Consider the following 11,655-nt stretch of genomic DNA (forward strand, 5'->3'; position numbering starts at 1 on the left):
CTAGTTCAAATAAATTACTTGGGTATATTCCACAGAGGAGAAAAAATTAGCTTGTCAGGGAAGTCATGCATATTTTTCTATGCAAAAATACGTTGACTTCCCCAACAACCCAATAGCATACTCTATATTAGAGTTCACCTCAGTGTATAGGATTTACTTTATATAATCCAGACAATAAAAATCAAGTTTATCAGTCTTCTATGACCTTAATACACACACACGCACACACACACACATACGTGTGCACGTGCGTGTACATATTAGGGAGATCTTTTATATAGGGTGCGTGTGCTCACCAGAGAGGCAAAGAGACAGAGAGACAGAAAGCAAAAAAAATCATACCCCACAGGGGATGGCCATGCCACAATCCCTTCTCATCCATTCTTCTCTCAGGATTTTAGGCACACACACGCATGTGCCCGGCATGAGTTTCAAGTCACCAGGTCTGGGACTCAAACCATGGTCGACTACACAGGAGTCCAGCAACATAACCATTACGCCATTTGCTGGTCCCAACCTTAATATTTTTAATATCTAAGTCCTGAAGCAATGGGAAATCATCTCAAAAATTACACATGCACTAGGTGTGGGGAAATGATTCTGACTCAATAGAAACTAAATACCCACCAATGAGAAAGCAAAATGCAGTTCAATATAAAGCCAAACACTTTCAAAGTACTCCCTGACAAAACTGTCCTGGAGCTAGACACTACAGTCCTATGCAAAGGAAACTAGTAAATGGAAGGCTGTGTCTCCACACACGTCTCTGGTCATTTTTCCTGATGAGGTAAAGCAGGAAAAGCCTAGGTAGTAAGCAGCTGGCATGCCTGAGGACCACACACACTGCGGGGCTAAGGGCACTCTCCACACCAGTGTCTTCCAACCTTCTCTTAAATCTAAACGTTTATCTTATCAGTTTTTTTGTTAGTTTTCCAAAACAATTCAATTTCCCGAAACCTCAAATTTCATGTATTATAGTTTCCTGAAATCAAATCCTTTCTCTTCTAGCCCTCTGTGTTTCTATAGACCCTACCAGTTATTCTAGCTCTTTGCTGAAATTCACCAACCAAGTATGTTAGGAATCGGAACCAGTAAGACCAGAAAACTAAGTTGAGAATTCAACCACTGTCATCCTAACATAACCGCAATGGTTTGGCAAGAAGCAGCAATTAACTGAAAAGTTCTCAGAGCAAGGGAAGATAGGGCACTGGCTAGGAAATTCTGACCTAAATTATATTTTATTTAAAGAGCTACTGCTAACCTTTAATTCCAACTTCCCCAAGTTCTTCCTACAGATGCACTAACCCAGAGGACATACAATAACTTTTTATTACACAATAAAATGTTAAATAATGGTGTTCTTTCTAATGTTTGACCTTATTTTTCACAGAAACCTTTTCTGAATTTCTATAAGCCATAAGAAAACCATGCTTGTAACAGTTGTATGGTTTAAAATGCAAGCTTCAAAAGCTTCTTTCACATGCTACCAACAAAAGGGTAGGTTTAATGCAATAGTTAAAGGAAAAAAAAATAATTCTCAAGTTACATACTTAACTTCAGTTCAAAAAAAAGTCTTTTCAATAAGAAAGCACACTATTCATTTTATGAGATAAGAAAATAGTACAGAAAGTTTTAACACACACAATTGTAATTTCCTAATAGTTCTGACAAATGTGAAACTCATGAACTATCCTAACAAGAAAACATCCAGTTGAGAAATACATACTTTAGAATCCCATTTGCTCCAGAATAAGCTTCTATTGCATTGATACTGGTGGGCAGCATTGTAATAATTCTGTCGGCTTTTTCCGCTACATCTGCTGGGGAAGATACTACCTTTAAAAAAAATTGCAAAGGTACATTATTTAAATTAAAATGTAAGCAGTTTCTAAAGCACAAGTAAGATCTACTTTTATGATAACAGTGACAGTACATAAAAACTCCTTTTACCCACTGTCCAAAAAAAAAGGCTTACTGCCTAAAATAAAGAGTACATTCCTTATACACATGCAGATTCAGTTTCTGTGGAATCAAATCTACTGTTTATTTTTAAAAGTGTGAAGGGAGTTGAGGGGAAAAGGGCAAAACCCAACAGTCCTGGGAACAGACACACTTCTCATGAATTCCTCCAACGTGGATTCCAGCATACTTTCTGGTATATGCTTTAAGAAAAACATTCTAGTACAACAAAGCTGGTAGCCCAACTATAGGACTCACTAGTAATTAGCTGGACAGCAAAATCTCAAGTCCCAATCATTGCTACCCTCTAATTTCTATTTTCAGGCAAAGAAAAAACAAAAGCAAAAACACAAGGCTGTTTGAGAAAAGAGAGGGTCAGGACAAGGCCATGAGCACTAATGCAATGTACCACCAGGAAAGCTGACAGTCTAGCTACTGGACCAGATATGGAAATTACACAGACAGGGAAGAGGCAGAGCACTCTCTCAACCCTCATTCTCCTTGAATCATGACAATAAGCAGGGGGCTAAGAAATATGGTAATTAAGATGGTGGATTCCCACATGGCTGATCAAGGTTCCAGTCCCAGACCTGGTAGCTTGAAAAATCACACCAGGCAGGTGTGCATGAGTGCCCAGGATCCCAAGAGAAGGGAGGAAAAAGGATTATGGCATGGCCATCCACCACAAGACCCTTCCCCCGCTGGCCCCTCAGGGGTAATTTCTCACTTTCCTGCTCTCTCTTTCTCTCTCTCTCTCTCTCTCCATCTCCGAGGAGTGCACACATATGCCCTGTGGAACATACCTAAAAACATAACAGTAATAGTGACTATAAGTATACTGTAAAGTTGCTCTATCCTCTGCATGTGTGTATGCACGCATGGGTGTAAGCACACTCATACTCTTCCCCCAACGGTCTCACTCTCTCACTTATACACCTTGATAATAAACCCACACAGCAGCAACCAAAGAGATCAGAAAAGATCAAGGGCAGCTGGCTCCACTGCACAACAGTATTAATGCACTGCTCAATCCCATACCTCGATCTCAGTTGGAATTCCCAGCCTGGTGGGCCTGAAAACAACACAGGGCATACATACTTCCAAGTGCCCAAGAGCAGATAGGCTCGGGGACTGGAGGACGGGGTTCACAGTATGACCACACCTGTGGAGGGCACTTCTCTCCCTCTGTCCCCTACTCCCACTCTCACGCACGTGTGCTCTATCATGAATAAAGCAAAAACAAGGAGAGAACGGGAGTTCCCCCTTGACTCAAACTTTCCTTTAATGAAAGAATCCATTATTCCAGTTACCAAAGCTTCTCTAAAGCCTTTTTTCCCTTCATTCAAAAAAAAAAGGGGCAAAGTACTATCAGGTAGATTTTTGGAGATTTCTCCCCAGCATGATGTAGATATATGACAAGCTTCTATTTAAGTTATATATGTAGAAACTGACATATTTTCTGCTAGAGAATGTGAACTGACAGGTATGCACCTTAAGAATGGCAATGCTGGGACCAGCAGTTAGCGTAATGGCTATGTCGCTGGACTCCCATGTAGTCGACCACCATTCGCGTACCGGACCCAGTGGCTTAAACTCACACGGGGTGCGTGTACGTGTACGTGTGTGCCCAAGAACCCGAGAGGAGAATGGAGGAGAAGGGATTGCAGCGTGGCCATCCCCCTGGGGGATGATTTCTCGCTTTCTATCTCTCTGTCTCTCTCTGCCTTTCTGGCAAGCGCATGCACCCTATAGCAAACACCTCTCCCCCCCCGCCCCCCAAAAAATCATTCTTTAACATTTCAGGCAACCAAGTATCCTAGCATTTTATGTATTAACAGAGTAGGAAATGGTATTATAAAATATCTCAGACCCCAGAACAATAAAAAGATATTTTCTTTCTTGTAATGTTTCATTTTAAAGACAATGCCGCATTTTAAGAGTCTACAATGAGGTACTTTTTAAAAAGCATTATTTTATTTAAATGTATTCATTATTATTGTTATTACTATTTTTTAATTTGACCAGAGAGAGGGAAAGTGAGAAAGCAAGCCACCAGGTCTAGGACTCAAATCGTGGTCAGTCATAAAGGAGTCCAGTGCCTTAACCACTATGCCACCTGCCGGCCCCAGTACCTTACATTTTGATATTGAGATTTATGGTAATTTTGAAAATATTTAAAATTTCCATCAAATTACAAAGTAATATTAAGTTACATGGAAACCTTTCCTACTCCCAAACAAATATTGAGATTCAAAAAGGCTACTATTTCCTATCAGACAATTCCAGTTTACTCAAAGAAAATACAGCTCAATAAAATGAGATAAGAAAAAGCAGAAGCCATATGATCCTCTATAATAAGGGATTACAATAAGAATATGGGCTATGAGAGCGCTGCATTTGCTCATCCTCACATTAATGAAGTAAACACACACGAAAGGACTGCATCCCTTCCAGTGACATTCCCTCCACCCCAGCTCCATCTCACTAGACCTACTGAGGCCATCAGTAAGCCCTGAGGTCTAAGAGTCAGTATCAGACTTCTCAGAGATAGAAAAGCATTCTCTTCCATTGAATAGATAGATAGCTTCTAGAGAGGTGCCCTGAGGGGCATCAACAATTAGCTTACAGACCTAAGGGAGCTTCACATATCCAAGCTTCTGGGGCCCATGAACTCGCAGTGCCAATTCATGCAACTGCCAAGTACGCCGGGGTGGCCAATCAGCCCCCTGCATCCCTAGCATCTGCTTCTTGAGATGGTTGCAATGCCAGGGTACAACTAACCTTCAATTACACAGGAAAGTAGTGTCAAAGCTCACAGGCCCGGAAACAACATACAACGATGGTGATAGCTGGAACGTCATCACTGCTCTATATCTAATCACTGTATACATTTGGCACATTATAGCTACAATCTCTGATTTGTACTAAAGGGCATGTTCATTAGACAGATAGATAGACATTCGAATAATCTAGCCATTGATGTGATGATTTCAAGACTCTGAAACAACTGACAGAATTTGGCCATAAATCAAAAGTTGGGGGGAGAGGGGAAACAACCTTGTTGCCAGTCTGACACTAACCACAAAAGCCTTTAGGAGCCAAACTAATTAGAATCCCTTCAATTACATTTGCTAATTGAATGAATAAGCAAAGACAGCACACATCAGCAAAAGGAATGCTAATGTGGAAGCCAGAGACCCAGTTTAGTTGCAGCTCAGCCAAGAAGCAGACATGTGATTTTATGCAAATCACTCAACCTCTCTGGCTTCAGTTTCCAAATCTATAAAGAATAGTGAGTTGGATTATCTATACAAGTTTCTATCTCCAAGTCAGAAAGGAAACTTAAACTCAGATATTTTTCATTTTTAGTAACCTTGAGTTCTAGGAAGGTTTGTGAAAAGGGGCTGATGGGGCCAGAAGTTCCTGCAAATGGCCAGCACTGGTAGGACTTGCTAGGCCATGGTTCTGCTCTTATTGCCCAGCCTGTTCCAGACAGATCCCTACTAATTCCAACTGCCTCATTCTTACAGCATTATGAACTAAAATGACTCTACTTTTCTCTCCATTTTGACTAGCAGAGATCAGTTCCCATACATATCACAGTTACCTATAGTCTAAGAATTCTGGTGGGCCATCTTTCTGTATATAACTTAGATTCATTGGTATGATGGTAAGCATCAATGGCAGGAGGAGTGTAATACAGAGACTTCATGGAGGACTGGGTAGATCAAAGACAAAATAGGCTTTGTGGAGTGTGGGATGGGGGGAGGGGGGCGGGGAGGGCCAAGAAGATTCTGAAGGAACTGTATCACCTTATTACATATCCACTACAAGGAAACGATGACCTAACTGCTCTGTATGAAGAGAAAAATCTTGCTGTCTCTTCTAGAGGAAGCAGTCATGTAAATCAAGCTCATTGAGCATTGCTTCGAAGCAAACCAGATGGGTAACAGAAACTTGCAATGAAACAACAGGAGCATCACCTTGTTAAACCTGCCACTCCTCTGTTTCTTAATCTTTCAAAATAGACACTGTTACTTCACAATTATGCTGCACTTGAAAAACTGACAAAAACGGGTTTGTGCCTACATCTTGAAACATTTGGTCAAAAATGATGGAGCCCACTCAGCAAGAGGCTTTTAAAGTTCTTGTTTAACAAGACCTGAGTGGATGCCAGATTAGATCCCAAGAGATTTACTTAGCCAAACATGCTGAGCCTTACAGCCCAGGAACAACAAAATGGTCTCCAAGCTTTTAAAGAAAAAAACAAAAGAAAAGAGAATCTAATTAAGCCTAGTTCAACCAGAAAACTCACACAGAAATAATGCTTATGTCCCAGACTTGTGGCACACAATTATAGCATCTCCAAGGAAAATCTTGAACAATGAAAATGCAGCACAATCACATGTTTTTGTTTTGTTTTGTTTTGTTTTTTGAGAGGTTTTTGCGATAGGGCTCATGCGCTCGCCAGACAGAAACAGAGAGACAGAAAGCGAGAAATCACCCCCCACGGGGGATGGCCACACCGCAATCCCTTCTGCTCCATTCTCCTCTCAGGATCTTGGGTTCGCACGCTCACACGCCTGACATGACTTTTAAGCCACCGGGTCCGGGACACAAACCTCAGTCGACTACGTGGGAGTCCAGCGACATAGCCATTACGCTAACTGCTGGTCCCAATCACATGCTTTTGATGCAAAGGCTTAAACTGAAAATAAAAACCAGTATCTTCCAAAAAATAAAGGTGGGACAGACGGGACAGTGTAGAATAGATTCTTAAACAGAGTTGCTAGCAACTCACTTTCTCTCCTAGTTTGTTTGTTTGTTTTTTAATCAAAACTCTTTCATCTAAAAATACACCTACAATTATCTTCCAAAGCACTCTGGGCTCAGTGACTGCCGAGTTGGTAGTGTGTGTGTATGCATGGTATTGGGGAATACAGATTGTGGAAAAACAGGGTATGGAAACACTAAGGACACACCCACAATAGTAGTAACAGGAGCAGCAGCAGTAATAGGACTCTCTGTGTGCCAGGTTCTCTAGGATTAAGAGGAAGGGACCATTATCAATCCTAGTTATTTTGTTTTGTTTTTGTTTTTGTTTTAATTTTGTCAGAGGGCACATGTGCTGGCCAGAGAAAAGGAGACAAAGAAAGAGACAGAGGGAAAGTGAGAAAGCACCCCCTGGGGGGATGGTCAAGCTGCAATCCCTTCACCTCCATCTCTCCCTCCTTTTGGAATTTTGGGTACACATGTGTAAGTGCCTGGCATGTTTTTCAAGCTGTTTGGTCCAGGACTCAAACTGCACAGTACGGGCCATGTGGGATCCAGCCGCATTAACCACCATGCCACTAGCTGGCCCAAATCCTAAAGGTGAGAAAAGTTAAGCAGAGGGGAGTTGAGTAAACTGTCTGAAGTCAGCTGGCACATGGTAGAGCTAGGATTTCAGCCCTGGCAGTTGGTCCCACAGTTTATGCTTTTTAACTGCTACATTCAGAATTTATTGATTCATGACTTCTAATATACAGAGGCCTGATAATTACTATCAGTTACATTCTTAGAAAGCACACAAAAAGTTGAAATGATTCATTTAAGTTTCCAACAGAAATAAAGATATAATAATGAATAAACATGAATACTGACATAGAAATGCCAAAACTTTTTATAGAAATGATCATAAATAATAAAGTTAACCAATTAAAAATGTCCTATCAGAAAAAGTTAACATTCAAAGGCATAAATAAATTTATTAAGGGGCCAGCAGGTGGCATGGTGGTTAAGGGCATTGGACTCCCACGTGGCCAACCGCGGTTCAAGTCCTGGGCCTGGCAGCTTGCTTTCTCACTTTCCCTCTCTCTCTCACCCTGTCTGTCTCTGGTCAAATTTAAATAACTAAATAAATAAAGTTAAATAAAATAATTTTTTAAACGTATTAAAAAAGGAAACCATCTGTTCAGATTTAAAAATAAACTGATTAAATATAGTCATGTAAAAACATATTAAATATGTCAAATTGTTTATTTCCTTAACAGCCCATGTAGTACTATTTACTTTAGTAGATGCTTGAATAAAAGCCTCCAGGGTTCTAGCATTCTAAGCACTTTTCCACCTGGAACTGCAGATGGTCACCTTTTACCTACGGGGAGGGAAGAGCCTACCTGAGGAAAGAAGGCAAGAGGCAGAGAGAAAGGAACATGATTAATTGTGTGGCAAATTTCACCTCTGCAGGAGGTCAGACAACTCACTCTCCAATTCTTCCATTCCATGAAACAACAAATTGCCAGTTTTTGCTTTTTTAAAAAATATGTATTTTTTATCTAACTTTATTTATTTGTTTTAATTTGACCAGAGAGGAACAGAGTGAGAGAGAGGGAGAGGGACAGTAAGAAAACAAGCTGCCAGGTCCGGGACTCAAACCTATAGTCGGCCATGTGGGAGTCCAGTGCCCTTAACCACCACGCCACCTGCCGGCCCCAGTTTTTGCTTTTAAAAAAAGGAAAAATGGCCCAGCCAGGATGGTGTAACAGATGGTGCACCACAACATGGTGCAATGCTGGAAGCCTCGTGGAAGATCAGGGTTTGGTTCCCAAGGTACCGTATAGGCCCAGTGCTGTGACTACAGCTGGCTGAAAAAGCTGCGGGAGGGAGGAAAGGATGGCAACCTGAGACCAGACCCTGTTGAAGATACGTATGTATGTGTCACTCTCTTTTTCTATCTCTCCATCTCATAAAAGAAATGAGTGAGTGAACTTAAAAACAACAACAGAAAAAGTACTTATTGAAGAAGATATTTGAGGATCTTTGAACTATTAATGGATATGTCTATTTTATTATCTCTTTCTACCTACAAATCTCACTAAAAGCACAAATAACTTTAGAAATCATCTAACCAGCCTTGAGCCAGTCAGGTGGTATAGTGGTTAAAGCAACTGGATCCTACATGGCTAACTATACAGTTCAAGACCCGAACTGGTGGCTTGAAAAACATGCCAGGTACCTGGGTGTGTGTGCATACCCAAAATCCCAAGAGAAAAATTAAGAAGGGCTTGTGGCATGGCGATTACTCCCCAGGGGGGCGGGAGGGTGGTGCTTTCTCAGTCTCTCTCTCTCTTTCTCTCTCTCAGGGAGTACACTTGCATTGTAGTGAAACAACAACAAAAAATCATCTCACCAACCATTCTGCAATCTTTGGGGGTGAAGACAGAAAGGAGTTTCAAGGTTTTCGTGTGTATTTTTCTATCTCATCTCAAGTCTTTATCATATAATGGAAGACCCGAACTAATTTTACTTTTATCCAACATATTTTACAGCCAAATATAGCTATGAAATAATAGTACTGCCGTTTTCAAGTAGCAGTATGTATTCATCCAAATTAACATTACCATTTTAAGAAGAGCTCTTGGATAAACTACTTGATCAAATGTTACTCCTACTCTTCCAAACATTTTCTAGGGTGCCAATATAAATCATTTATCAACAAATGCTTTCATTTTAGGAATAACAAAATACTTCCCCTCAGGCCCAAAGCTTTTTTCAGTCCTTTATCCTTACCACTTCATTCCTCTAAGTTTTACATTCTCCTACTCTCCACTGCTATTATGATCAATAGTCAAAGGACCTCTCAAAAACTCTTTTTAAACTGCCAGAGGGTATGTGCACTGTAGGGGGCATGGAGGGTGGAAGTGGGAGGGGAGCACCTCCCAGAGAGGTCACATGCCACAATTCCTTCTCTACCATTTCTTTCTTGTAGGAATTTGGGGCGTGCACACACAAGTGCACAGTGTTGGTTTTCAAGTTGGCGGGGCCTGAATTCAAACTCCAGTTGGCCACGTTAGGGTCTGACTCCTTTAACTTGTGGGCTACAGGACATTCAAAGATCTTTAAAACAGGCCCAGAATCAAGACTTTTAAAGAGAACCAGAGAGGTCAAAGAGAGGAGTGTAGGCAAAGAGCAGAGATGTTCGCAAAGAGGATTCTGTCCTCCAGACTTTCTGCCTCAGTCTCTCTCTCTCTTTCTCTCTCTCAGGGAGTACACTTGCATTGTAGTGAAACAACAACAAAAAATCATCTCACCAACCATTCTGCAATCTTTGGGGGTGAAGACAGAAAGGAGTTTCAAGGTTTTCGTGTGTATTTTTCTATCTCATCTCAAGTCTTTATCATATAATGGAAGACCCGAACTAATTTTACTTTTATCCAACATATTTTACAGCCAAATATAGCTATGAAATAATAGTACTGCCTCAGTGAGAACCACACACAGACCTTTTCCCACTGTATGCCCAGGGCAAGTACGTGCAGTTCCATCCAAGGAGCTAAGGCAAGTCTTCGCTATTCGTTAATCTGAAAGGAACAACCACCTAGACCCCCATCTTCTCTCCTCTTCACACCTGCTTAAGTATCACAGAGAAGAGGAGAAAGAGAAAAATCTGGCAACTGAGTCTCTGTCCTCCAAGACTGACTTCTTTCCAGGCATGCTGAAGACTTCGTTTTCAAGACTTTCATTTCAGACTGCATTACTTCTATCTGTGGGTGAGCAAAGATTATACAAAATATTTCCGTGTCCTTACCAAAACTGAAATGACAAATGACTCTTAAGAGTTAATTATTCTTTTCTTCTCAAAACTTGCCTAACTATTTCATCATAGTCATATTACATTTTTTTTTTTAATTTTTGCTATAGGGCACATGCAGTTGCCAGAGAGAGAGAAAGTGAGAAATTGCCCCCCAGGGGGTATGGCCACATCACAGTCCCTTCTCATCTTGGTATTTTGGACACACAGTCTCAGCATATTATTCAAGTAGCTGGGTCTGGGACTCAAACCATGTAGTTGGCCATGTGGGATCCAGTACCTTAACCATCAAGCTACCTGCTGGCCCATCAAATTATAATTTTAATAAAACCTTCCTTTTGGTCTTGTCACCTGAGACACACCCCATACCTTGTCATATCCAACTCAACCTGTTTCACCTTCTCAGAGGCAGAAAGACTGCTAGACATATGGGAGGTGCTCAAGCTGAGTCCATTGATCTACAGTAGCAATCTCCAAAAAATGGAGACTGAGGCGCCACTCACTGAGGAAATTGCTACTTTGTCCTCACTCTTAATCTAGATAAATTCCACCTATGTGACCAGCAGGTGGTGTAATGATTAAAGTGCTAGACTCCTGTATGCCAACCACGGTTTGAGTCCTGATCCAGTGGCCTGAAAATCCCGCTGGGCAGGGACCAGCAGTTAGCATAATGGCTATGTCGCTGGACTCCCACGTAGTCGACCGCGGTTCGAGTCCCAGACCCGGTGGCTTAAAAACTCACGCCGGGCAAGTGTGCATGCATGCCCAAGATCCCGAGAGGAGAATGGAGGAGAAGGGATTGCGGCATGGCCACCCCCCCAGGGGGTGATTTCCTGCTTTCTGTCTCTCTCTCTCTCTGTCTGTCTGGCAAGCGCACGCGCCCTATAGCAAAAACCTCTAAAAAAAAAAAAAAAAACAAAAACAATCCTGCTGGGCACATGTATGTGCATGCCCCAAATCCCGAGAAAATGGAGGAGAAGGGATTTCCACATGGCCACCACCCCTTAGGGGCGATTTCTCGCTTTCCCACGTCTGTCTCTGTCTTCTCTCCTGAGAGTGCACATGTCCAATGGCAAAAAAAAAAAAGCTTTAAAACATAAAAAAAAAAACTGGGGACCAGAAGT

General features: G+C 41.5%; 1 protein-coding gene across 1 annotated transcript in view; it reads right to left on the minus strand.

The window, feature by feature from the left end:
- The window catches only part of HIBADH (3-hydroxyisobutyrate dehydrogenase), a 126,896-nt gene that overhangs the window by 109,641 nt on the left and 5,600 nt on the right, over window positions 1-11,655 (minus strand). Inside the window, exon 2 of the mRNA XM_006156138.3 lies at window positions 1,727-1,836. Coding sequence (XP_006156200.1) covers window positions 1,727-1,836 — 110 coding nt within the window. The remainder of the gene's footprint in view (window positions 1-1,726; window positions 1,837-11,655) is intronic.

Source organism: Tupaia chinensis, unplaced genomic scaffold (genome assembly GCF_000334495.1).
Source record: "Tupaia chinensis unplaced genomic scaffold, TupChi_1.0 Scaffold000479_1, whole genome shotgun sequence".
NCBI lineage: Eukaryota > Metazoa > Chordata > Mammalia > Scandentia > Tupaiidae > Tupaia > Tupaia belangeri.